This window comes from Amblyomma maculatum, chromosome 4 (genome assembly GCF_055883805.1).
Source record: "Amblyomma maculatum isolate TAMU_Amacu chromosome 4, ASM5588380v1, whole genome shotgun sequence".
NCBI classification, from domain to species: Eukaryota; Metazoa; Arthropoda; class Arachnida; order Ixodida; family Ixodidae; genus Amblyomma; species Amblyomma maculatum.
In genome coordinates, this window is record NC_139347.1 from 48,656,903 (window position 1) to 48,683,694 (window position 26,792).

Genomic DNA, 26,792 nt, shown 5'->3' on the forward strand with positions numbered 1-26,792 from the left:
ATGGACGCGATTCATTTCTAATTCGACTGCGCAACGCCCCGCAAACCTTGTACACATGCCAGCAGCTCATGTGCAAGCAGCTGCTTGCTGTCAAAAAAGGGGCAATGAACTGAATAACACTGTATGACCGAAAAACGTGGCGTGGCGCACCGAATGGCACGAATTGCCACGGATGATATCAGAGCGAAATTCCCAGAGCACAAGGAGCCCGCGTTGCGGGAGACCGATAAACCGCAAGTTCTTTTTCTTCAGTTTTCGCGCATGAAGTCAGCGTTTCGTTTTCTTTTTCTGGCATGACTCATAACATTAGGCGTCCACAGGCTGCTTGCGTAACTGCTCGCGCATGCGTGAGCGCGCGCGCCGTGCGCCGTACTCTCGAACTCAGCTGCCGAGCAGCGGCGTGCACTCTGGACCCCATCGGCGTTTTCAACGCCAGACGCCTGGGCGCAGTTTGGAGTGTTCGGTTGTGCCGGTGTCAACGTAGTCAGCTTCAGTGCGGCTTTGCCAGAGGCAAAAAAAGGAAAGCAGCGGGCCTCCGCAGTGAAGTTTCCAGGTTCAGAGGACAGAACCCGAGGTAAATGTTACTTTTATGTAGCTTTCTATTCGGTTGGTAGCCCAGAGCACCGGGAACAGTGCGACGACGTCGTCTGCTCTTTGTTTTGGTTGTGCAACAGTCAACCGGATAGCTAGGCCTGACGCGCCGGCGTCAAAATTGGGCGTCGCCTGCAAGCTTGAGCGAGGGGTGTACTGCCTGTTGCGCTTGTTTGTTCCCGTTATTCATTGTGCGGAGTTTGTGTCTGGCATTGCTTCGTTTCACACTGCTGCAGGTGAGGTGCAGTCATTTTTCATCGTATTGTGCTCCTAGCCGGAAAACAGCCGGGGTTCGTCTTGTAGGACTCGTTATATGCGGCGCGTTTTCGTGTAATGTGAGATGGCCGGCACGAAACTTTTTCGCATGTAGTTTTTCGTTCATTCGCAAGTATTCGAAGACTCAATTCTTCCTAAGCCTCGCGTCGTTACGTGTCCTTAGCGCGAGCTTATGTGCGTGTTAGCCGCATTACTGGGACGACAGGTTCGTAGACAACGACTGCGTGTTGCTCATTCTTTATACGTTTGACAGCGCTAACGGTGACCTATATCAGTTGCGACTGATCTTGAACGGGGGCCAATGCCAACCCACCAGAGGTTGGGTGCAGTGCGGGCAGCCGTTATAGGAATGTGATCGTATTTCACCTCTTGTTGGAAATTCTGCTCTAGAGGTTTGTTTTGAATATTTTCTCTGCACATAACTTTTCTGCTGGCTAAATATAGCGATCACTAATATTTCAAGCGTTTGTCCAAAGAGGTACTCGCAGACCGCTGCCGTACGAATGGGTGTGGTGCAAACATCGATCTCAGATCGCACTGTTGTTGGTTGAGCATCTGCTCCCTGCCCGCATTTACTGCTTGCCCGAGGGGCGTCGTTGCGATGCCCAAATCAGCGATGTTCGGATCTGGTTCGCACATAACTTTTCTGCTGGCTAAATATAGCGATCACTAATATTTCAAGCGTTTGTCCAAAGAGGTACTCGCAGACCGCTGCCGTACGAATGGGTGTGGTGCAAACATCGATCTCAGATCGCACTGTTGTTGTTGGTTGAGCATCTGCTCCCTGCCCGCATTTACTGCTTGCCCGAGGGGCGTCGTTGCGATGCCCAATTCAGCGATGTTCGGATCTGGTTCGGTAACACCGTGAGCTTAATAAATACTGAATGCTTTTTAGGCTTTCACGTACAATTGCCCTTTGCGTTTACTTTCAGCTGTGTTTTCACGCAATAAGAATGGTGGGTCTACAACCGCCGAAGTGCTCGTTGGCGTTCATGCATGTTAACTGCGGTCGCATTGTATTTGTCCGCTTGCTGTTTCGCCTAGATAGCTTGAAATGCTTACTATGACACTGCGCGTGTACGGTCCATGTAGCACATACATCGCGTGTCAAATGAACATAGGTAATTGCTTTCTGTTAGCAGGTCGCAATGCTTCTGACATGCGCTGCTGTATCGAACCGTGGAGGCCGCACAGTATGTGCTGCAGAACAAACGTCACTAGCCGTTTGACGTGGTTTGGGCAGAGCATTATTACCGTGAAAAAATCACTGTTTGTCGTTTTTGTAGCCCATGGCACGCGCTTGCTTCGTACAGGTCCACCGTGAAACAAGGAGTAGAAGGCGCATGCTGGTGCCGGCATTAGGTGTTCTCTGGAAACATCGAGGCTCTGTCGCCGTGGTCGCTCGGCGCCGCTCCACGTCGGCTCTCAGCTCCGGGTTTCACTCGTGGGTCTCGTAGTTTCTGAAACGGCGCGGTCAAAGTGCGGTCGACCAAGCATCTAGTAACGTTGGGTCGACCGTCGTGCGCGAGATTGTGTACCGGGCTGGCAGCCAGTGGAATGCGGGCTGCTGCCGCCAGCCTGATCGGCGCTGCTCGCGGGCTGCCGCTTGCCCGCCGTGAGTCCCGCTTGGCCTTGTTTGCCAAAGTTTTCGGGGCAGCTCGTTGCCACGTCCTCAAAATAGCCGGCGAGCAGGCTCTCCCAGGGGTGCGTAGGCGCCGGTCGGTTCGCCCCAAGTTCGCGCGCGAGGAGGCTGTTCTCCCCCCCACAGCGCGTGGGTCGTCGCTAGCGCGTTCAGCCGCGAGCGTGACAAAGCGGCGGCGGCGCCCGGTTCCCGTCGTGAATTTCGAGATCGCGAGCAGCATGCGCGCTTGTTTAATCTCCGCCGAAGGAGGTCGTCGGTCCCACTCGTTGCCGCCTTGTCAGCTTGGCCGTCGGGCAGGTATGAGCGGATGTGCATTGGCACTCGGCGGCGTTATCCGTAAACTCACCCGTCTCGTAAACGCGCCGCATCGTCGATCGCCTGCTGATCAAAGGCGGTGCATAGAGGGAGTCTCGATTCCCAGCGTGTATGTGATGCATTCCGTATGTTCTTTATAGCGGGGTGGTGGCGAGCGCCACCTCTCCTGCGTCTCGAGACGTTTTAACTAGCCATTCCTCGGTTAATTACTCCAAACTACGTTTTATGTAGGTTCCGGATATCTGCTGCCGGATGGATTTTTGTGATCCCTTTTTAATTGGGGTGGTGTCGAGCATTAATTAGTTGCGGCGTTTTCAAGTTGTCCGCTACCTGAGCATTGTCGGCTGCTTGGGCCCCGGGCGCCGTTCCATTCGTGACATGTGAACCCTTTTCTAGGAAGTGGGGAGCGTGACTCGGCTAGTTTGTGGGCCGGCAGTCTTTATTGTTCCCCCGCCGCGATGCGGCCTCGCAACCTCGTCCGAGCGAGACGGGTGACCCCGCGTGAGCGCTCGGCTGAGCAGGGAGCGGCAGTCTTCTTGGCTGGCTGCCGTCTCTCCCTCTCGGTCTACCTTTCGCTTTATTCGTTCCCTCTTCCGTAAATGAAAACGGCGCATCCATGCTACCTGTCTTAGAACGTGAATAAAAGTTACTACGGTTGCGTTTACGAAAACGTAATAATTCTAGGCACATTAAAAAAATATTGGCGGATTTCAGCGTCAACAGCTGTTTATACTTTGATGGAGACATAACCGGTATCAGCGAGCGCTTTAGAAATTTCCCGGATTGGAAATTCGAGTGATCGTATGGCATTTTCATTTTTCAAGTACACTCGAGCCACTTTGGATGTCAGATCTTTACAGCATTGATAAAATTGCTTGACTAAGATGAATAACTTAAATTGTTTAAGTGCCGAATTTATAGCTACGGACGAGATGATTCTTAGTTTCAGAAACAAAACGCTGCTGCGCGGGATAATGAGTGTATCTTCTATCATATTGAAAATTTGGCGCAGGAGGCGTGCGGGAATCCCGGTTGCAAGTGCAACGTCCTCTAGTGTTAGTTACTACGGCGCCATATTCGAATTATTTTTTATCACTAGCTATGTTGCGCTTGCATTCAATTTCCTGCGCGCCTGATCAGCCGAGCTTCGGTTTGGCATGACAAAAAAGCGCCCCATCGCCGCGAGCTGCAGTGCTGGGTCTGCAGGAAGTTGAAGTAGACGTAGTCACTGCAAATACCACGTGTGCGTGTGCCGTCAAACGACATGACCTTGGGTACTGTCACATGAAGGAATTTGGCTTGCGCAGCAGCCGCACTGTGCAAGAGTTTCGGTGACTTAAATATGCCGCCGTTTCAGGTAACCCGAACATAGGCGTGGAGCGTGAGTCCGCAGAGAGCACAGGCTAGCGCGCGCTGCGCACCGTAGTAGCTGCTCATCCGCTTCCTAGCTCTGCTTCGGAGCAGACAGTACAGTTCGGTGCTGACTCACCCCTCTCCAGTCTTTTTCCGGCTCCGCGCTGCCGCGATCCCCGACACGGTCACACGCACTGAGGCACACATGTGAGCGTGCTTCGCGCATGCGCGGTAGGCAGTTCTTTTGGCGGTGACGCCTCCGCAGGTAGGCAGGTATTCCTCGGTCACCTCCTCTCTTTAATCCCCTTTCATCTTCAGTGCGGACTATGCCTACCTGCACGACCACAGTCTGAGTTGAGGCACTGGCAACTGTTAGTGTAAATGAAGCAGCTGGTACCAGCTATTTATATTTCTTAAGCCAGGCTGTCACTACTCGGTTTTTAACACTGGACATGTCATCGGTACCCACAAAAGCCCACACATTGCCTCTAGAGGCTTGGGGGCAAACGCCCCGATGCTGCACTGCTGCCATTGTTTTATCCTGTCTGGAACATAGGTTTAGTCTCGCTCAGTCCTGTCCCCCATTTGCCTTTTTCTCTTCTGAACTTATTCCACCCAGCGCTTTCAGCTTATTCTCAATGGCCTGCATTGTGTGTTACGATCCATGTCACTCATACCTTTCAATGTTCATACCCACTTGCTTGCCACGCGTTCGTCCCATGGTCTTTTTTTCTTCTTTAGAGCCAAGGTTGGTGAAATAAATGTTGGCCTTGCCTTTCATCTCGAAAGCCTTGTACAGTTTATATGCTGTATATTATGCTATATGCGAGCAAATGCAAACTGCTCACAGAACTGGAGAAATCTGAATTACGAAGCTCCTGCACACTGTCCTCACTGTTAGAGGCAGGTGTTTGAGGGCTATAAAAGAGGGATATTGGTACCATGTGGTGTAATTCTTTTTGCTTCGTTTTGATTTAAGTTGGTCCTTAGCCAGTGGCCACCACTTTCTGTGATGTAGTGTCTCACGAATTATGGCTAAGACCTGCTCACGCTGCTATGTCGAGCTGTGACAGTTGGTTAGCATGACTCTTTAGACATGTCTGAGCTTTATAGGCACTCATACCTGCATCTTTTTTTTTAATTGGCTGAGCATAGTGCTCATGATTTGGCGAGCTTGGATGTGGCAGCATCATTACGTACTATATAGATTGGCATTGCCCGTGATTGGTCACTTCTTGCCTCAGCTTCTGGTTCTTTCATTGCAATTGCTGCCAATTAAAAGGAAGGCGAAATGAAAGCTACATGATCACAGATTGGCAGGGGGTATTCTAGAGAAATGTTATGAGCAAATAAGAAAAAAAAAACTTTTTTTATGCAATTTTTTCACTGAGGAGGACAGTGAAAGATTGAATTACAATAAGAATGTTTCTCTTGTTGACCATTTCAGTGAGTAAACATTGTGTACCTCCTCCTTTTCTGTAGATATTGAATGGCATTGTTGAGCGTTTCATGCTCGTGTAAATTTAGGAAGCCATTTTATGCATGATCTTTCCATTTCTTTTTATACTGCTGTACAATTTGACTGTTAGGGTTGATGTTTTGCACACTTATGAATGTGGATTTACTGGGTGTGATCTCTCTAGAGCTGTCTACTTTTGTTCCAAAATGTCCTTCAGGCTGAAGTCAATATCTGGAAATGTAATGATATTGTGTAATTGTAATTAAGTACTGAATTTACTTCACTGTTACATTCTTTTCACTTGGCTGATAAAACTTGCTATATAGTAATCGTTAGCCTAGGAGTACATTGGGGGTGAAGACCTCAGGAATGAGCAGTTATTGATGTGAAAAATGCAACTTCCAGTCATCTGCTAAAAGCTGCTTACAGTACAGTTTGAGAAGGCTGTGATTCAGCTAGGTGCATGCAAGAAGTGTGTGCGTGTCACTAACGGTGTGTGCATGTTGACTACCTCTCATGCCACCCTACCCTGACCATCGCCACAGTGGTTACCTTCCCTCCCAAACGTGCACCATGGACAAGCACCCCAAGTAAGCACACCTTTGTGTCATGCCGTAGTCTTCCTGTGGCATAATCTTAAGCAAGGTTGCTACTCTAGGTAGCAGTTATTTTTTGCGCACACCCCTTGCTGTTTGATGGACGCCCGGTGTGAACGTGCATTTTGGGCATTCATTGAAAAATATTTTGCTATTTTATTGTTTGCTGTGCATGTTCAAAATTGTCAGCAGATGTTTTAATCTTTTAATTGCTTTGTAAAATGCGTGGTTTTGGTTACTAGTTGCTCGGAAGCCTTCTTGGCTTCTTCAGGAAGTACTGAGCCATGGCAACAAATTCCTGATATATTCTCATGTGTAACACTAGCAGTTCTTCATGAACTGACTCCTATTAAATGCATTCGGTGGCAGTCACTTCAGTGGCTTTTTTTTTTTTTTTTTTTGCAAATTCAAGCTTTAAAGTGCTCACACTATTGGGGCTTAACTGTCAGTACTTTTGTCACGGAGTATACTGGCTTTATAATTGATATTCAGTCACTTCTCATATCTGAGCACTCCTGTATAAGTAAAGCAGTTTTTGCAGGTCTTGAGTTTTGATAAGGTGTGAAGTGTTGTGGAGGCTTCAGTGAAGCTGATAGGGCCGCACCTTAAATGTTGTTGTGCGCTTAATATTTGTTGCTGTAATGAGTTGTGTTATGAAATTTATATGAATAATCGTAATGCAGGGCATTGTTACAGCCACTTATTTTGTATTTACTTCAGGAGTGATTGCTGCTTATTTCTGCATGCAGTAATAAATTGTCTGGTAAATTTTATGGCAGCTGCCTATGCATTACAAAGCATGTGCCATTATGAAGTGTGAACTGCTGTTATCTTTTTTGCATATTGAAACCTGCATTTTTGAATAGAGCATGGAGATTCGTTGCTGTAGAGCAAACCATCTGCTCTGTAGCATGCTTACACTTTAGCATCATTTTTGCCAAGCTACTATATTCTGATTCTAGAAAATGCTGGAGCCAATGCTGCTCAGAGGAGGCCTTCTAGCCAATGGCACAATCTGTTACCGTGACATCGTTGTGGCATGTTGTAAATCTACAGTAGTCATCACATCCGAGTTAGCATTGCTGTTACCATTGGTTTCCGTCCTCAAGAAGCTGTTGTCTACATAGCTAAGTAGCCTCGCTGTGGTGGCTCGGTGGTTAGTGCTAGGCTGCTGAACCTAATGCCGGTGGGATCAAATCCTGGCCGCGGTGGCTGCTTTTCAATGAAAGCTAACAGCGGGGTGCCAGTGTACTGTGAGACGTCATTCTGGAGCCCTCTGCTGCGGTGTCCCCTGTGGTCTGCCTTGCAAACTAAACCAAACACAGCGAAATGAATACAGGTATTTGAAGCTCTTTTGTGGTGAAAACTCCTGTCTGCAGGCCAAACTGAGAATGCAGCATGCCAAGCTTCAGGGTCACCACTGCTGCTAGGCTTGGCTAATAATTAGCTTGTTGGTGGCACATCATAGCCGCAGTTGCTTTTGCGCCATTAAACCTTATATAACTAATTAGCTTGTTGGGATTGTCAGTGTGGAGGCAAGTATTGGCTTACAGATTATTTATTGCATCTGCATTGTTTTATATCCCCCCGTTTACATCATCTGTAAGTCCTGGTAAGTTGTAAGCTGTGAGGCGTGAATTTGGCTGTTGGTAGCGGTATTTTGGGTTGGCCTTTAAAGTTGGAAAAAAAGATCTGGATGCTAGTCTGGGAGGCTGCAGCAAGACTGCTGGAATGACTTCTGCAACTGCAAAATGGGTTATTAGACTAATCTCTACTTCCTTACCTTTTGTCATGAAAAAATAGCAAAACTGCATTTTGAGTATGGCTTCGCTACATAATTTTAACCTTCGTTGCTATTCAAATGAGTAACCAACATGCATTCCAGCCTTCTTGCTTATTTTTGGCACAAGGCACCGAAGCGGTGGCCTTGTGGTAGAGCATCCGCCTCGCATTCGGGAGGTACCGGGTTCGATCCCTGGTGCCGCCGGGTACCCACCGGTTATAAAATGGGTACAAGCTATCCCCCGGCCTGGTGCTCGGCTCTTCTGGGGTGAAATGCTTGGGAAAAGGGGTCACGGCCCAAATAGTTGCGCCGATGTGGCAGTGATTCGTTCCGCCATCGGACAACAATAAGTCCGCCTTGCGCGGCAACAGCCCATTATGTGGCCCTTTTTTTGACACGCAGCCCGGGGTCTTTCGTATTCGGCACGGCCTTTGCAGGCCATGGTTGTTCGAAACTAAGCCCCCGAAGGGGCACAGCAGGGTTAGCAGAGCCTCTTCCAAACGCACGCCCCTAAAGGAGCCGGGCGCCGGGCCGGGGGACGCTTGTACCCAATTTTACCGGTGGGTGTCCGGCGGCGGGTTTCGAACTGACCACCTCCCGCAGCCGAGACGGGCGCCCAAACCACTCGGCCACGACTGCTATTATCAGTCATTACAAGCTTCTGGGTGTTTATGGAATGGTGCTGCGTGAATGTGTTATGCCCTACGTAATGAGCTGACATGACTAATGCCCACAGGGTTGCTGACGAGATTCAGCAGGAGCTGGCCAGCTTCAACGCTGCCTCCTTGAAGCACACGGAGACCCAGGAAAAGGTCACTCTTCCTTCCAAGGAAGGTTTGTAGGCACTTTCCTATTTCTGAGCTGAGTCATTCTTATTTATATTCATCTTCTATAATTTATAGCCTTGTTAGCCGTGAGGGTGGATGCTCTGGTATGTAGTTTTGTTCTGTTTGTAAACCACTAGAAATATTTGAGCCTAACTGCTGGTCAGTTCTTCAATTGCGGTAATCAAGATTGGAGCCCCGAGTTTGGTACAGCATAAGCTCATTCATTCGAACTTCACAGGACCTGAAAAAATTATTTGAATGGCCTTAAAAATGACGCGAAGCTCGTAAAAGTGAAGCCCAAACCAAGTATTTGGCCTATTTTTGGATAAAGGCAGACAGGTTTGCAGCATGAGGCTGCACCAGGTAGGCTTGAAGCCCTGTAAGAGAGTGGAAGCGTGCCACTTAAGGCACATGTCGACTCATTTTTTTCAAGTCTGGCACAAGAGAAGTTTAGATCAACCATGTTTGGCTATGGTATGGGTGGGGGTGTCAGGTCACCCAGGCGAGGCGGTACAGTTTGAATTATCCGTGGAAGAACTCCTTTTATTGCGAAAGTAATGCTACTATAGGTTTCGAGCCTTCAGTGTGGTGCGGCCGCACCCATGTGACGCTGTGACGTCACACCCTACGTGACACTAGGGCGAGAGCTGGGCTACCTACTGAAGTGGTCAGCATAGCGCAGCCGCACCCATGTGACGCTGTGACTTCACACCCCACGTGACACTAGGATTAGAGCTGAGCTACCAACTCGAGCGGTCGGCGTAGCGCGATCGCAGCCACGGCGCAGCGCGTGACATCACACCCCACGTTACACAAAAGCGGTTGGCGTGGTGCTCTAGAGGCGCAGCTGGTACATGCTCACATGATATGCGACATCAGGCACATTCATGTGGCTTGGTTAAAGCGGGGCTTTATATGTGGGCTGGCAGGAGCTGCCAACTTTGGTCTCTCGTTTCACATGGGATGGTTATGTCAGAATCGGCCTGCTAGGACCCTGGCATTCACGTTACCCTTACAGGCCACTAAGGCACGTTCATACGAGTTGGTTAAAGCGGGGCCTCATATGTGGGCTGAGGAAGAAAGGGAACGCTCGGTCACCCGCAGCTAATGCTTTCTCTCAATATTTGGTTCAGCAGCGTTGAACCCTTGTAATTTTTTGTACCTAGACTTGTATGGAGCTTGGCCGTACCAGTTAGTACAGACTTGTTTATTGAGAAATTGCAATTGCTGAGGTTCAAATTAATGAGCTTTCACAGTACGTTTACTTCCAGGAGCTTAGTGCATTGAAGCTGCCTTTATATCTTCAGCCTTGCTGTTTGAAGCTCGGCACTCTTGGGGCAGAGATACCTTGGTTTATCTGACAGTTTGTGGGTTGGGCAGGAGAGCTCCCCGCCATGGTGGTGTCTACAGGTAAGGGTGCAAGGGTGGCATGCATGGTTTGCAACCTGTGGTGCAGATGTGCAGCAGGAGAAGATCCACAACAGCCTGCTGGAAGGTGTGGAGCAGTTTGAGAAGACGAGCATGAAGCATGCGCAAACTCAGGAGAAAGTTTGCCTCCCCAAGAAAGAAGGTAGCGCTGCACGCGCGCAACTTTGGTCTGGGGCCACTCCTTGCTGCGCCTTATTTGTTACGGGCTGCCAAATATTCATCTAAACCTTTCACTTCATTGGAATTGTATACAGGCAGCGAAATTCCTTATTGCATTCATTCTGTACCCTAAAATGGGAACCTTGGCCCATCTTTAGATGTATATCTACCACCTTGCTCACAGCTAGTCTGCTTGCTTACCGTAGGCATGTATGAATACCTAGGCTGGGGAAATGAATTTGGGTGGTACATGGTTTTGTTGTAGTTACTCCCTTATGTGTGTGAATTGCATCAATTCACATAAAAATTATCTTCAGAATGCTCTTATATGTTCAGCATTTGGCACAAATAGTAGCACTTCTTTCTACCCTCTGCATTCTTGTGGAAAGTTTATATTTTAGTGGAAAGCTGTGCTATATCTACACCATAAGGCTTTTGTGAAATTGTCCAGAACTTTACAGGTGCATTTACTGACCAATCCTGAAAATAAAATGTTGAAGATATTGGCAACTTCACTATGGAAGTGCCAAGATAGAGCAGGGCATGGCATAGCCGAAGCTCAATTGTAATACCCCTTATTCCTTGCATACACTTAGGTAGTAATGTTTTGCAGTGAGTGTAACTGCAGTGTGGTTGGCAGCCTGTAAAATCTGTTGGTAGCGTCAAGGAGTGACGTCATCTGTGTCATCTATTGGTGGTTGGGTCTTCACAGGCACCTTGGCCTTTGTCCTTGTCCTTTTCTTATTTACTAGTAAGAGTGAATTGTGGCTTGTGCTCTCTTGTTGCTTTGTTGCAGATGTTCTTTTGACCTCTGCTCCTGCAGTTTCATTACGGTGTTTTTGTAAATGCAAGTGCAACTAAAGTGCGATTTCCGTTACATGGGAGAATATGTAGCTGTGCGTTGGAAATATTTAGGGTTCAGAAAGTGTGCTAGTATGCATTGGTGCTGTCAGCAGAATGCTATTGCTTCTCTTTGAACAAAGTGTACTTTCAAGAACCGGCCAGGAGGAGACGGAGGGTAAGGCAGTGTTATCATTGCATTCAGCACTTCACTGGAGTTGTGCAACCAAATGTGCTTTGCCAGCTAATGGTGGCTCTGTTCTCTCTGTGTGCTGAGGCAGTGATCTCTTCATGCAGCACCTCAAAATGGACAGCAACAGGCAAGCGTTATTAGGTGGCATCAAGGGCTTTGAGAAGTCCCGGTTAAGGCATACAGTCACCAAGGTGAAACAGTTCAAGCCCACAGCACAAGGTTCGAAAGGCACGGCATGGCCGAGTGGTTCCCTAGGAACGCAGCTACCCCGTGACCTGGGCTGTAGTCTAGCAGCAATGCCGCAAGGATTTGCAGTGGTGCTTGGCTGCCACTGCATGCATGGTGGCTTTTGAGTGCTGCTTTGTACCACCCAGCTTTCAAAGCTGACCTCCCCAGGAAAAGCAGTGGTGTATCATAATCCGGTTGCCCTGCACTTTGCATAAATGTACCTAGGCCAGTCTCACTTTAATACCTGTAACAAGACTGCATTAGAGGTCCAGTTTTTCAGAAAATCCGGTGTCTACATCAGCGTGCCTCTGGCATATGGTAGTTGGCAGGTGACATGGCCTGATAAATTGATTGGCGGGTTGGGCGACTTCACAAGACCTCATGATGTGAGAGTTGGGAGGAGGTGCCAGCCCTAGGTAGGTCATTTGGGATGGGTGGGTGGGATGAAAATCAACCTTTCCAACCCTTGTATCTAGTCTCATTCTACTCTTGGGCCACGCAGGCACGTTTGCATGAATTCGTTAAAGCAGATCTTTATAGATATACACATCTGGTTGTCTTTCGCATGATGTGGTAGTTTATGACCTTAAAGTGACGTAACAGGCATAAATTAATGGAGTAGAAAAGTGCATGTATATGGAAGAGATTCTGCAAAGCTAGCAAGCAGACTGGAGTGATTAATGCTGTTGCATGATACCCCTAAAAGCAGAGCTTAAGTGTCTCCCAGTTTTTGATCCATTGCTACCCTCTCGCTTGAAACCCTGGTGGCAGTCCCTTATGCAGCATTGGATTGTGCTGCTTTTTAGTTACAGTGCATCTAGTGGGATGTCTTAAGCTAACAATAGATGTGGAGACTACAAAAAGGGCTTAATCCCCCTGTTACACGGGCACATTGACGGCCGTTAAGGAAAACGGCAGTTGGCTTTAACGGCCGTTAGGCGGAGTTATACGGCAGCGCGAGCGCTGTTGAAAATCCAACGGCGATTGACACCAACGGAAGTGACCGATCTCCGTTCCGCCGCCGTTTCCGTCCGTTTCGTCGTGAAGTAGGCAAGATGGCAGCCCCAAGCAGCAACTTGTCTCCGCTGCAGGCGAGCGCTCTGGCGAAAAAACGCTTTGCCTGGACAGCGTCACTGACGCATTTACTTATAAACTTGTGGCAAGATCACCTTGCTGAACTGCGAGCGCAGAAGCACAATGCGCCCGTGTACGCAAGGATGACTGCGTTGGAAACATGGAAAGTGCCGTGTGAGCGCAGCCACCACCGTTCCGTTGCCATGGCCGTTACGGCGCTCAACTGACGCTCAACTGAACGGCCGTTGAAAGCGCCCGTGTAACACAGGTATAAAAGCGATGACGTTGGCAGGAAAACATATAGAGTTGTAGAAACAGCTATTGACTTTCTTGCGGCTCTGACGCAATGAAAAAAGTAGTGTATAATTTCTCTTCTTCCACCATCTCTGAAACATCTGCCACCTGGCAGGTTGGTTGCAAGAGCCAGCTGCCACATACCGGGGTTAGTACGTGGAAGAACCACCTGGCGTGCGCGATGTGGCTTTTCCGTACCATGCACACAATCACGATGGCAGTGTGCCTCAGGAAGCAGATGCTGCACAAATTCGGATTGCAGCACAACAGGCGTGCAATTGAATTCATTAGATGCCCCGTCGCAGTGGCTTAGTGTGGTTAGATATTCAACTGCTGAGCCCAAGGATGTGGTTTGAATCCAGGCTGCGGCGGCCGTTTTCCAGTGGAGCTGAAAAACTAGGCTTCCGTTGGCTGTGCGATGTTAGTGCTCAAGAAACTCTGGTGGTCTATACTTACACTGCCCTCTACTGTAGAGTTCCTCCTAGCCAGTCTTTGTGGGATGTTAATGTACCAAACCAGGCCAGGTGGTGATATAGAGGAGGAAATTCCTGTTTTGTTCAGAAGCGACGGCATAAAGGTCGATATTGAAAGTCCTTAATGTAGTCCGATTACTACCCAGACAGAGTTGAAAGTGCATATGCTTCTGCTGCATTTCCTCTGTCATTGATTGCCCTAAACTTTTTACTAGGTATTCTTATTGCATCTTGTCCTAACCTCTGTGTGGTGTCCAGAAGCATGCCTCTTTCTACCTCTATCCTTCGTATAGTTTTGTGTGACATAAGGTACACTCAAGGTAAGGCTGCAAGCAGTGAGGAGTGCGCTACCTTTTCTTGCAGACATTGAATCTGAAAAGGAGCACAAGCAGATGATCGAAGGCATTGAGTCCTTCGACCCCTCCAAGCTGAAGCATGCGGAGACCAGTGTTAAGAACCCGCTGCCAACTAAGGAAGGTATGTTTGACAACATTTGAAGGTTGTTTTCATTTGTCTTAGGCTTTTATCAGTTTTTAAGGAGGAAAAAAGAAACTCTGGGAAAGTTTTATTACTGAATAAACATTTTGGAGCGCTCCAAAAATGCAAAGCTACTTGTATGGTTGCATCTTACCCTTCAGGTGAAACTCAAATCTGTAGTCAGAATGTTACTATCTGGCTGTTGTGATGGCTGTCTTCAAGCTGTAAACCTTGACACTGTCAATCTACCATTTTTAGTACCAAGCAGTTTGCCTACTATAGTACGACAGGTACATTATACCAAGGAGTGAAATGCATAGCTGACTAGATTACTGGCAGTTTACCAATAGGAGTTGACAGCATTTACAGCATTGTTTGTCTTGAGGTCTCAGTGCAGTAAAACTTGACTAAACATTTCAGTTTAGTGAAACCATCTGGGATCTGCTGAGGTACCATTACATTCAGTGTAAGTGAACTTAGTCCAGTGGCTAGTGGTAACACCCCTGTAGTGGTAGTGTAAAAAGGCATGCTCTAACATTGTGCACAAGACCTTCCTGTAGGCTCGCATAATTGTTACTTGTAGGCTAATTGCATCGGCAGCTCAGAGGCTGTAGTCTGGCTGCTGACCAGGCTGCAGACACTGCATTTGGGGGCATAATGCAAATATGCCTGTGCAATCTGATGCTGGCACACTTTGAAAAATTGTGTAAATCCTCTGCAGTATCTGCTATAGCCCACATGCTACTTCAAAATGGTCCACAATTTTGATACAATAGGAACGATTATGTTCATTGCAGCAATGTTTTGATGGAATCAAAAAGATTAGGAAATTGCTGATAACCATGAGCATAAAGGGTCAACCACATGGAGTGAAGTTTCTCTGCGAACTTCATGCGGCGCGGCGGAACGCCGACGCACCGTCACCTTGCCGAACCACATGCTGTGAAAAACTGGCAGCGTCGGCACCAGAGTGAGAAAACGCACGACCTGGGTCCGATTCAGCAAGTCACTTTTCATACTAAATGACATTTCAAGAGCAACAAATAAGATAGGCAGCGTCTCAAATTGCGTCCGACAGCGCTTGCATACTGCCTCAGAGTGTAAGTACGTCCGACGCCGTAGCAACAGCGTACTGCAGACGCGTCTCTCTGAAGCAGGGTTTGAGCCAGTGTTGAGCGGAACGTCGAAAAAGCTCCCGCTTCAGCTGTATAATCAGAGTAGGCAAAATCCCAACGCTGAGAGCACCTTATGGCGGGACCTTAAAAAAGCAGTGCCGCCCGCTGGCGCGACGGACGACAGTGCTCTGCCGTGCGCTGCTCCCTAGTCGCTAGGCCTATTTTGTTTTGCATTGATGGTACAGTACATGAAACGGCGCTATGGAATTCCTTTGTGCTATAGTAAATGGTCTACTCATAGAACTGCCTAACTCTCAATCCCATCCTCTAACAATAAAAGCAAAATATGATTAACTTCGGCTCCACTTTTTAGCGGAGGCGGTGTGCAAGCAGACCGGAGCAGCCATGCCGCAACCTCCGGCAGCTGGTTGTGAGCAGAACCAATTGCTTGCATCGCAGCTGTCGCTTCTATATCAGCCACTCGGTACAGCTCAGCGATCCTTGGGAAGGATTCAGTACTGACATTTCGCTTATTATTTACTGGAACAACGAACTTTAGAACACTTTTCTAAAGTTTTGCGTATCGTCGGCAAGGTCATCGGCGCGAACGATTCGGAGCTGCAGCCGGCACAGAGCGACAGCAAGTACTGCCATCTCACGGTGGTCGCGCCCAGGAGCGGCCGTTCGCTGGGCCGCTGGCGAAAATATCTGGCCCGGCTTGATAGCCGGTGAACGGCCGCCGGGCGGCAGTTCGCAAGGTTTGCCGCGGGAAAATCTCTCCATGTTGGTCGGCCTTAAAAGTAGAAGTAAAGCATTGAGTGCATATGTGCGCATGTAGTTGGCACAGGCAAGAGCAGCGTTCAGGCTGATGCACTTACCATGTTAGTTCGGCACTTTTGAAGGTTATGTGTTCATTTTTTTTTTTTGTGCGAGAGAAGCTAATGAGAATGTTTAGGCTACAAACGCTGCTAGCCCTGCGAAAAATGCTGGAAGTTACATCTGTGGACAATGCAAACCAGGCATGATAGTGGCCGCCCATAAAACGAATAAACAAATCTTCATGTTAGTTTGGGGATGCCATCTCTTGTCGGAGAATGGTGGCTAAGAGGAGGTTCGTAGAGGCTCTTGTTCCTCTTTTCTCCTGAGAGTTCCATCTTGTGGTCTTCACGTAACCTGCAGCTGCCTCACAGTCGTGAAGTGTGCTAGACAGGACAGAAACATGACACTGGATTGAGGTCGTCTAACGACACTGGATTGAGGTCGTCTAACAGGGAAAGTAGAGGTTATAGTTCTGGAGAACGCCACCGCACACAGGTGTCACATGCTTTCCCGATGGTGTGCACGCATGTGCAGTGGCCACTGTGCCCTCTGTATCAGATCATGCTAGTGCGTGCACATGGGCGGCACGCTGAAGCAGGTTGCAGTAGTGGAAGCAGATTACGCGGTGCTTTTCCGATTTATAGACTTATAAGTGAAATGCAGGGAGCAATGAAGTTTGTGATTTTTAAAGCTCATATTTCCTAAAATGGTGACTGTTTGTTTACTCGGTCCATTTTCTCTATCCTGCAGAGTGCGAAAAACTGGTTGGCGACTGTAGTGGTTCACTGTTGAAAAGCGCAGGCATCGTAAACCTGTAGAAAATAGGTATGCAGAGTGCGAAAAACTGGTTGGCGACTGTAGTGGTTCACTGTTGAAAAGCGCAGGCATCGTAAACCTGTAGAAAATAGGTAGTTACCAGATTAAGCTTGAAGATAAGCTACAAAAATATTGTAGAGCAGTGATCAATGGGTAAGTGATAGGGCTAAAGTTGAGGTAGAGCACTAAAACTGAACTAATCTTTGCATAATTGCAAGAGGGAAAAAAAATTGCTCTGTGCTAGACTTGTAGTGTATCAGTTTGGGGAAACTGGTTCAGTGTGACTTGCTTTTGTTGTCTTGCTTCATTGGGCTGTTTTGTCTCTTGTTAACCGACGGGCATGGAACGCAGCAAATAGGAGTGTTATTCAAGGGATGGAAGACATAGCCATGAGGCAACTGCAAATTGAGCGAAGTGATTAGAAAGCTGTTAAAAAGCTGGCATAGGACTTGAGGTCTTTGTTGTGTAGAGGATGTAGTTTGGTTTATGATCATTACATGCAGAGGGCAACTTTGACTCTGACTTGTCTGTGAGGATGCTGTCTGGCTATCTAGTCAACTGGTTCTTCCTCGCAGTTTTCAACTTGTTTAATTTGAACTAGCATATAAAGATAATAAAAGCCACATCTGATATGGTTCTGAAATGAGATGAAAACATGAAATATTAAATCATACTTAGGGAATGTTGAAATAGTCAGGCTGATTAAACAGACATTTGCAGCGACAGCTCCACAAGTTATTTTGCAGCCTGCACATAGATTTGCCTGAAGAAATGTTGCTTGAAGCAAAAGTTGCACTTTGGTTTTTATAGAGTTCAGGCAGGCAGGCAGTGGTTTTCAAGTGGTTATTGCGAGGTCGAAAACCTTAGCCTCATTTTCAACCAATTTCATTCGGTGTTGGCTCATCAACCTTTTTTTTTTGTCATTCTTTTTTTTCCCCTAGTCACCATGTCCCAGCTACAGGTCGCATCTTTATTGCACTGGCCACCTTTATGCTTGTTCGGTTATGGCTTGGCTGTAAAAAATACGGTTACACTGCAAGCTGTTTGCTGCCTGGTGCATGCTTATTTGTACAGTTGAAGCCAGTTATTTTGAATTAATGGCTTTATCAAACAGATTTATTCCTTTGAAAAAATAGCAATAAGCATAGGAAAGTCTCTGTATAAGTTTGGCAAGGCGTTCGATCATCGAACTGCTTGCCGTGGCTGTTTGAGGGGCCCTTCTGTGAAGTTCTCTGATCACTTTCCACATGTGGACGCTATTCAGCTGTGTGACCTCTTGCATCTGCTGGCATCATTGCTGTTGCAAAACTATTACAAGGTGGCCTTCAGTTTTTTTCTCATTGTTCCAGACTGCATTGCTATCATGAGCTGAAGTCTGCCTTTAGTAAAACTTTGGGCAGGAAAGCGCCCCTAAGGAATTGTGGAAACCTGCCATACGTTAATTTTAATGAGATTTTTTTCAGCTGCTGTGAATAGTTTAATGAGGTGTCGTTGAGAATAGAGGCAAAGGCTCGGCACCAGGCACAGACTATTATGGATTGCAAGTAGTGACCGATGGCTAGTGGTTCAAGGGCATAATTGGCATTGTAGAGGGGCTTGTGAGTATTTAATTTTGCGTTGGGAGTAGAGAAATGGTGGAATTGATTGGTGATTGAGGTGGCTCTGTTCAGCGCGTGCCATCCAGATTAATCTTGCCCCACATTGCTTGACATTGCTTGCATATGTGATCATTCCAATTCCTCATTGCAAATGGTGGCTAGGAAACTGCATTGGCAGAATTAAAACGGGAAACAATTCATGGGTGGGCTTTTATGGTTAGTTTAATGAACTTGCTTGATTGCCCTTGTAAGTCTCATTTTCCTGGCATATTCTTTTATTCTACACTTGGAAATTTATTTTTTTGCAGGTATCCTTGCCTGGCACTTGTGATAACTGCATCCTGTGCTGGAACAAATCTGAATAATTGTCATATGAAATTTGCAAATAGTTGTTTCAAGGCAGTTTCAACAGTTATGCCTAAGTGCCAAATGCCTACAAACTCTTCAGAGAAAAAAATGAGGCTTGGTATTATACTACTAGAGTTGTAAAAGTATGTATCTCTAAAGGTTAGATCAATTTTTTGGCTGTGTACATAAAATCTTCCAAATGCTGGTATTTTGCAGTTTTGTGAAGCTGTGTTGGCTCATCTTGTGGCCTTGGGTTTTTGAATCTTTGCAAGCCTTTGTATATGCTGAGTTAGTAGCTACTAACTAGCATTTGTGCATGTGTAGAATGCTTAGGTGCATGCAGTGTTTGAAAAACTGGCATTGCAAATTCAAGTGAATCCAAACTGCCTAAGGGGGGATGCGACCTTTGAAAAACCGAAAAGTCTCGAAAAAGCAGATTTTTGGAAAAGCATATATTCCGGTAGTATATGCTATAAGCTACCTTTTCTGCAAATATGTCATATTCGTTGTAGATATGCTAAAAATTGGTGATGTAACAAGCTGCAGCAGCCACAGCGCCGTGAGAAATTGCCAAAAATGCTTCAAGTTTATGCACCCACCATTCCTGTATTGTTCGTGAATTCTTGCACTTTCTTTCGCTACCATCCACGGCGGTGGCATGGTCGCGGCATGGCTCGCTTTTGATTGTGAGCCCCATGGGCTTTCGAGTTTCCTATATCTCCAATTCGAGGCTGTGATTGGAAGAAGCGCGCGCTCCTCAAACGCATTGGTTAGGGCGGCTGCTATTGGCTGTTGAGTGCGCTGGTGTGATGGTCTCTGCCGGCTACCTCCCCACGCGTTGTCTGCTCAGTCTCTTTTGTGCTTTGTGCATTCTCTTCACCACTCGCCATTTTTACGATCACTGTCTTTGTGACCTCTTGCCGTGCCCTCCCAAGATGGTGATCCGGGCCCATTAACCTCTGTGATCGCGGCCTTCACCTCCGGTCCTCCATCTCCTCCAAAGGAAAGGAACGCTGCTTCGCCTGGAAAATCATTTCTCGACACCCGAGGAGATCGAGGCAGCGGATGTACAGCGTGCTGCTGTGCTGTTAGAGGTGAACTTGGTGCCATGTCAGCGACGCCGCACAAGTTTGAAGCGATGACATCTGATCCCGGACCGGCCACTGTTTCAAATTTTGCCTCGTGCAGATGGATGGCCTAGGTGCCCTGCTTTTGAACATCTTGTGCGTGCATTGCCTCGCGACTGGGCGGCACTGAACTTGGACTAGCAACTAAACTTCAGCTGATGTGCCTGCATTGTGGTGTTATGTCAAGTGCCTGGAACTCTGCACGCCAGAATGAATGGATGGCATTTCATGCGACTATCAGAGTCATAATGGCAATGGAACAGATAAGGGCCGAACAGCTCTAGACTATTGGGCTGCAATGAATGTGTCCCACAGAGGCCTTCACCATCGGACCTTTCAAAAGCACCTGGAAACCTTCAGGGACCCAGAAACCCAGTCTATTTATGCGGAATCGGCAATTGCAGTTAAGGAGGTGTACAAACAGATGAACCCAAGCTTTTCAAGGGACACCGCTGTCATTTATGATGGGACCTGGTACAACAGGGCCTCAAGTCTCTCATTAGAGTTGAAGCAGTCATTGAATACCATACCAGCCTCATCCTGGATGCACTAGTTTGGTTGTCAGATAGGACCGATACCTGGCGACTCTGAATACGCAAGTTGGCATGAGCATTGTGTGGGCCAAAAGAACACTGATGTGAAGTCTGGGAGGATGGAGGTGGAGGCAGCACTCTTTTCGGATGTTATGTGACCAAACATAACCCGCTCTGCACAACACTTGTGTCTGACGGTGACGGTGCCACCTTCTCCGCTCTGGTACAGGAGAAAGTTTATGGGCTAGTTCCCGTTGTAAAAGAATGCCTAAACCACTTACAAAAAAATTAGGTGTGGTTTAGCTTGTGATTAAACCACTAGTTACGCGAGAGCAATCTTTATGGCTGTGCTTAGGTTCGGCTTGAAAGTAAAGACTCCTTTTGCATATAATAGTTTTCTCCAGAATGGTTCTCTATTTGTTTCCTTCGGAATGAATTCGGTTTCTTCCAGAATAGGGTGTAGAAGACTTCTAGTGGTATGACATAGTCTCCGGGGCACACCGCCGTCACAATGTTCGAATGAACTTTCTGTCCTAGTCATTCACTGTCGTCATTCGCCTCTACCAATTAGAGTTATCAGTCTTCTTCTGTTTCTTTGTTCTCTTCTTTCTTGGCTCTTCACACAGGCACTGCGAAATGGCGAGACTGGCCAAGGCAGCTCTCGCTACAAAAGGATGGGGAACTGCACTCTGCAATCTTGTGCAGAAAAGTCAGGAGCCGTTAAGAGGGAAGGGCAGGCTGTCAAAGGCCCTCATTGACAAGCTCAAACTGTTATGGCTGGGCCCTGCGAAACAATTGTAAGGACGTGGCTGCAATGCAACGTGCAGTGACTGCATCATACAACCACGCCACGTCCAAGAGACAAGGAGCCTGAATGAATTTCGCCCCGAGGGTGCCGAATTGTGGTGTCGTCGCAAGGCTGCCGAGACAAAAGGAGCAGCGTAGCCAAAGCACTAGTGCAATCTCCTAGGCAATGTCGCTGAGGCTATGCTGCCTATATATGAGCGCCTTTCACAAGGTTCCCTTCAACGCTGCCTATGTGCAAAGACCCAAATCGCATGTCTTTCCACTCAGTCTTTCCACTCAGTGCTGTGGTCCCTGATACCCAAGGAGCAGCATGCACCTTTAATTGCTGTGGAGACTACATGAAGCAGTGCTAAGGTACAATGCTGGCTGCCACAGGGCTACCAAAGAAGTTGTAATGACAGTGGGGTTCACACCTGGCCATCCAGCGAGCTACTGAGAATGATGCCCTGCACATGGACAAGGTCGAGAAACAGAATCAAGAAAAAAACAGGTGGCAGACAAAAAAGTATGCAAAGGCTACCGTGCAGGGTCATTTTAGTCCTTAAAACTGTCACAGCTGTCGAGGGCCATTTTCTGAGAATTGTCTTGTATGGCTGCTCATGTCAATTATCAGGAACTGCTCCTTGGATTTTCATGGTGTTTCTTTTATCCCATACCTAAAGAAATTGAGGGCAGGACTAGCCCATTTATTCAAGATATGTCTGACATATGTCCTTAATTTGATTAATCAACATATCTCTAATTTAAAAAAATGAGTGCGGTGTAATTACAATTTTTCAGCAGGGAATTTAGGAAAAGGGTTTTGTTTTGCCCTGGGGTACCTATTTAGGAATCGGCATGACAAATTTCACAATACCAGTGCCTTCTGCAAATTCACCAGGCCCGGTATTATGGACCTATGCGAACCATTTTGATATGCTTCTGTAATGAACTAGCATGCACAACTTTATGAAACTTGGTGGTTTTTCAGTTGTTAATGTCATGAACCCGTCTTGAAGATTTCATCAAGATAACTTCAGAAACAAAAAAGTTCTTGTCTCACTTGTCTCAACCTCGAGCAGTTTTCTAAATTTTCTGCTCCGGTGTGGCTGCTAGGGAAAGTAATATCTCTAACTGCTTATCAGATTTTCATGTTTTTTTTTGTTACACACCTAAATAAATTTTAAAGCAAGGCAGTTCTTTTTTTTTTTTAATATATTTGTTAATTAGACCAATTAAAATGTCATTAAGTATAAATTTTAACTTTGAATTTTGGACTGTACTAAATGGGGTAACTATCCAGGAAAGACCATAACGAATTTCAGTTCCAACAACCTATGTAAACCATCTTGATATACTCCTCTAATTTGAGAACCAATGAGCCCAGCTCCCTGAAACTTGGTAGTTTTTCAAATGCTGGTACTATAAGTCTACCTGAAAATTTCAAATATCTCGAGAAATAAAGAGTTGGTGTTCAAGGGTAGCCTCCCCCACTAAGCGAGCTTACTTTCACATTTCAGCTACCATTTTTTGAAAATAGCAGCTATTTGTTTGCTTGTAGCTCTGCAATGTTCGATATGAAAGTTTGGCCAGGTGCACTTTTGAATGTGAAATCATCTTTGAGACCACAGAAAGGTATCAAACATTGATGTCTCCTACCCAATTTATTGTATAGGCCTTTTTTGTTATATGGGGGATTTCATACTGTGCAAATCCCATTTTGCTGTGGCGGGCACCAAATTGCATATATTCGCAATGCCTAGTGCATGACCCGAGTGAAGTTTAGTCTTTCTTATCTATTGGGAACTGCAGCTTTTTAAGCATGCTGCGTGCTAAGCTTGCAGGCTGCTCAGTTTCTCTGTTGGAGCGATCATAGGCTCATATCATATTTGAATGAGTGGTGTATGAAGAATGTAGCAGGGATTCTGCTCATATACACATCATTTCACGTTCATACCTTTCAGTGGTTTTGTTTGGTTGGTGACTTATCACTGCCGCTTTTTCTTTTCAGTCATAGAACAGGAGAAAGCTGCGTGAAGTGCTGTGCAGATGCCAACACAACCGATGCCAAGAGAAACAGATCCAGTCATCGTGTATCTCCTCGTCCTGTTTTTTTTATGCATTCTCCCAGGAGTCTTCCTTTTCACACCCTGGGCGTGCACTCCTCTTGTAACTTGGTGGCCACACCAGCCATTTATCTAGATTTCTGGCAGCCTCTCAATGACAGTAGCTGAGCACATGGTGCAGAGCAGGTCACGAATGCCAAATCTTTGAACACAACAGTATGGTGCTAGGCGGCTGCATTGGCTAGCGTGCGTAGCTGGGCAGCATTTTTCTTCGCTCAATACCAGTTAGAAATGAAGTGCAAGGTAACTCCAGTATAGGCTGTCTCAAGATTGTCAACTAGATCGAGCTGGTTGTGGCACCTTTCGTTATTGAAGCATTTTGTACGTGGAAAGGCGGTCGGATGTCTATTTAATAAATACTTTCACTTTCTGAGCTCATTGCATTTTTTTTTAGGTTTATAATTTTGGTTTAAAACACTAGGACTGGATGCTCCCATTCCTAAAAGTATCTGTGGCTGGCTGGCCGGCCAGCAGGTATGGTATGGTGGCTACGCAGCACATCCTGTACACTTAGTTATTAAATGTGATGGTGTTTACAGTGGAGGCACTGGGCAGTGCTGGGCTTTGGTGAAGGGGCTGCTATGGAAAGCTTGCAGTAAGGCTAGCAGTGGTATTGGTGAAAAATAATGAAAGGGTGGTTGGTTCTGAGTCTGAACTCCTGTTTGTCTGGCATAGCAACAGTCGAACGAAAAAAACATCGGAGCAGTAGATTGCGGACGAGCGCGGATCCTCGCGCATAGCTATCGCTGCTTTTTTTTTTTTTATTGCACTCAAATATACAATATTTACGCAGGAACCGTCAGCTGTATTTGACTGACTTACCAGGGTTAAAATTCAAAATTTCACTGCGGGAGCCAGTCGGGTGCTGAATCCACAAGTTTTATAAGTTCACAATTACTTGCAACACTTTCTTTTAAAGTATTCTCCCGGACAACAGGACTAAACGGGACGAAGCTGTACCGGCAGGTAAAGTTCCACGCCTGCTGGTACAGCTTAGAGCAGGCTTCGGCGTCCTCTTCTTTTAGAGGCGCCACGCAAGAACATCGAGGACACCAGGTGGCATTACTCTCCCTCTTCTGAGTCTACTCGGTAAAATCCACCCCACTACATATGAAAATAAATGCCCACTATGCGGAGAACTCCCTACACTCTACCATGTTACATGGGCCTGTCAAGAAACACGGGTAGCACCAATAAACACCACACCAACGCCGGAGCAGTGGGAGGCTGCGCTGTCCTGCTCGACGTCTGACTACCAGCTCAAGCTGATTGACAGAGCGCGCAAGACGGCAAAGGCCACTGTGGCCCTGGACTGAGGGCCCCACCAACGCCGGGAGAATTCCCTTTGTGTAAATAAAGTTTATCATTCATTCATTCCCCCTCTTAAAAAAAACGAAACCACAGAATGCGCGAGCGATGGGCGATGCAAGCTAAAACAAAAGGGTCAGTACAGAAACCGAATAGAAAACGGAGGCGGTGCCCTACACAACTGAACAAGCGCATAGTACACTGCACATCACCGCGTGAAATACGGCTTCATGCGGACAATGTGCACCACCTCGGAGCGTGGTTGCCGACGCGAGGTCTGCACAGTACCCGCTGGAAGGACTTCGTATGTCACTTCCGTGACACGGCGCAGAACTTCGTAAGGTCCAAAGTAACGCGACATCAGTTTTTCAGACATGCTGCATGCATACATCCTTTTTTTAGTGATGTTCAATTTTCTATAATCACGGAAGCGAAGGGTCCCATCTTTTCTTTTACCAGCACGACAGTTCACTCCACGGGCTGTTGGAGAGTTAGATAACACCATCACGAAGCATCTCTTGAACCTGTGTCTGAATCGATTGTCGTTCCGTCGTTGAGATGCGGTACGGCTGCTGGCGTATGGGTAGTATGGGTTCACGAGCGCCGTCCGCCATTGTTTTGGTCACGTGCGCGACGCTGCCCGGTCGTTGCATACGCATTGACGTGTGGTGGAGTCACACGACGGACAAAATCGTGAAGCACTGTCGCGATCTGGCATTGCGTGACTACAGTGAGCTAGAATATTCTAGCATACTGTAGACGTGATCCTTAAGTCAGCGATTTCCACCACTTTGCTTCCGTCCGCGAGCAGCGTTTTCGCAGTTCGGATGCACGAACGACACTCTCCTTTTGCTTTTATTTTTTGTAGCGGAAAGCCTTCCAGCCACACCCTGGTGCCAAAGCTACTAAAACGCCGGAGGAAAGCGGGCTTTGAGGGACTGACCAGTACGGCCGCAAAGCAGGCACGAACGGCCGCCGCACTGTTCTGTATCCCGATCTTAGCCCGACGCTTGTAGTGCGCGCAGCTGTATGTCTGGTTTGGTACCCACAGTCACAGGGAAAAGCTAGCAAGAGCTAATTAGTAACGTGCAACGGCTTGAATGTATTCCTCGCTTTCCTCTAGCGCTTTAGCGCGCTTGCATGGAAGCATGCACGCACCGGGAGCACAAGGGCAGCAGTCCGGAAGGTTCTCTTCCTACGGTTGAAAGTAGCATCTTTATGAAGTTGTCATTGAGTAAGTGTGATCACTTGCACATACACAACCGCGTTTATATCACATCGAGCGGGACAATCAGCACGGCAATGCTTTTGCAAAACGACGCAGCAGAAGCAACAGTGCAAGACCTGCCACAGCAGGCGTCTGCCCCCAAAAGTTGACTGTGCTATTCTCGGGAGTTTTTACACCTGCAGGACCTGTTGCCGCATCCGTAGACAGCGCAGTTGACCATTATTGTAGCAAATTACATAGTTCACAGCACCTTGGATCTACCGAACTACCCAAACGAAACCTCAGCAGACGACGACCAAGGCTACGGCGGACCGGAAGCGGAAATGCTTCATTTTCCCCGTCGTCTCCCGCGCGGCAGCCGACAGTGAATCGTCGGGCGTAATTAAGCGGTGCTTTACAAGAGGCGTTTTCCGAATTTTCGATGAGGTCGCGAAACAAGCGCTGTATTCTAGGAGGAGAGAACGCAGTTCGCGCTGCTGTTTTTCCGAAAGATCTGTACTAATATCAAGACGGTCAAGGGATGGGCGCACATTTTCAACTGCTCCAAACGTAAAACATTCAGAAACGTCCGCTAAGAAGTCGGCGAATGCGATTGCAGTAGCGCGAAAAAGATGACGGGGTTCGTTCGGGAAGTTAGTCACCAGGAGCTCAGATCGGTGAAAGGCTCCGCGCTGAGGTGATGCCGTGGGTGAGCAAAATGGACTGGTTGCCTGCAGCGACCACCGTCCCGTTACGTAGTTCGTCGCAGGTAACAGTCACAAAAACACTGGAACGTGGCGAAATAGAAACGCTCTCGGCAGAAATTTGAAGGGGGCGCAGCGTTGGCGGTCCGCGGTGTCGGTATCAGCTTTCTCGGTCGAAAAGGTCACGGTACGCTTCTGTAGATCGATAATGGCTCCATACTCCCGGAGAAAATCTACGCCAAGGTTACAGTCGCGGGAGTAGTCAGGTATCACAAGGGAGCTGACAACATGTGGAGT

At 47.3% G+C, this 26,792-nt stretch overlaps 1 protein-coding gene across 2 annotated transcripts; it reads left to right on the plus strand.

Annotated features, from left to right (window-relative positions):
- The first annotated feature begins 414 nt into the window (after window positions 1-414).
- cib (thymosin beta cib) lies at window positions 415-23,649 on the plus strand. Of its 2 annotated transcripts, none has more exons than XM_084601349.1 (6): window positions 415-574; window positions 6,182-6,226; window positions 8,752-8,849; window positions 10,299-10,412; window positions 13,895-14,008; window positions 23,162-23,649. In XM_084601349.1, the coding sequence occupies exons 2-6, from the start codon at window positions 6,210-6,212 to the stop codon at window positions 23,185-23,187; spliced, it is 369 nt and encodes a 122-aa protein (XP_084457475.1). In that variant the 5' UTR covers window positions 415-574; window positions 6,182-6,209; the 3' UTR covers window positions 23,188-23,649. The 2 variants fall into 2 exon arrangements, with proteins under 2 accessions (XP_084457475.1, XP_084457476.1); XM_084601350.1 differs by lacking the exon at window positions 415-574 and adding an exon at window positions 684-827.
- The last annotated feature ends 3,143 nt before the right edge of the window (window positions 23,650-26,792 follow it).

Excerpts from the sequence above, each read along its gene's own strand:
- cib (XM_084601349.1), top strand. Across the intron at positions 10,413-13,894 it reads TTGCCTCCCCAAGAAAGAAG|ACATTGAATCTGAAAAGGAG; the intron begins GTAGCGCTGCAC and ends CTTTTCTTGCAG. Across the intron at positions 14,009-23,161 it reads CCCGCTGCCAACTAAGGAAG|TCATAGAACAGGAGAAAGCT; the intron begins GTATGTTTGACA and ends TTTTCTTTTCAG.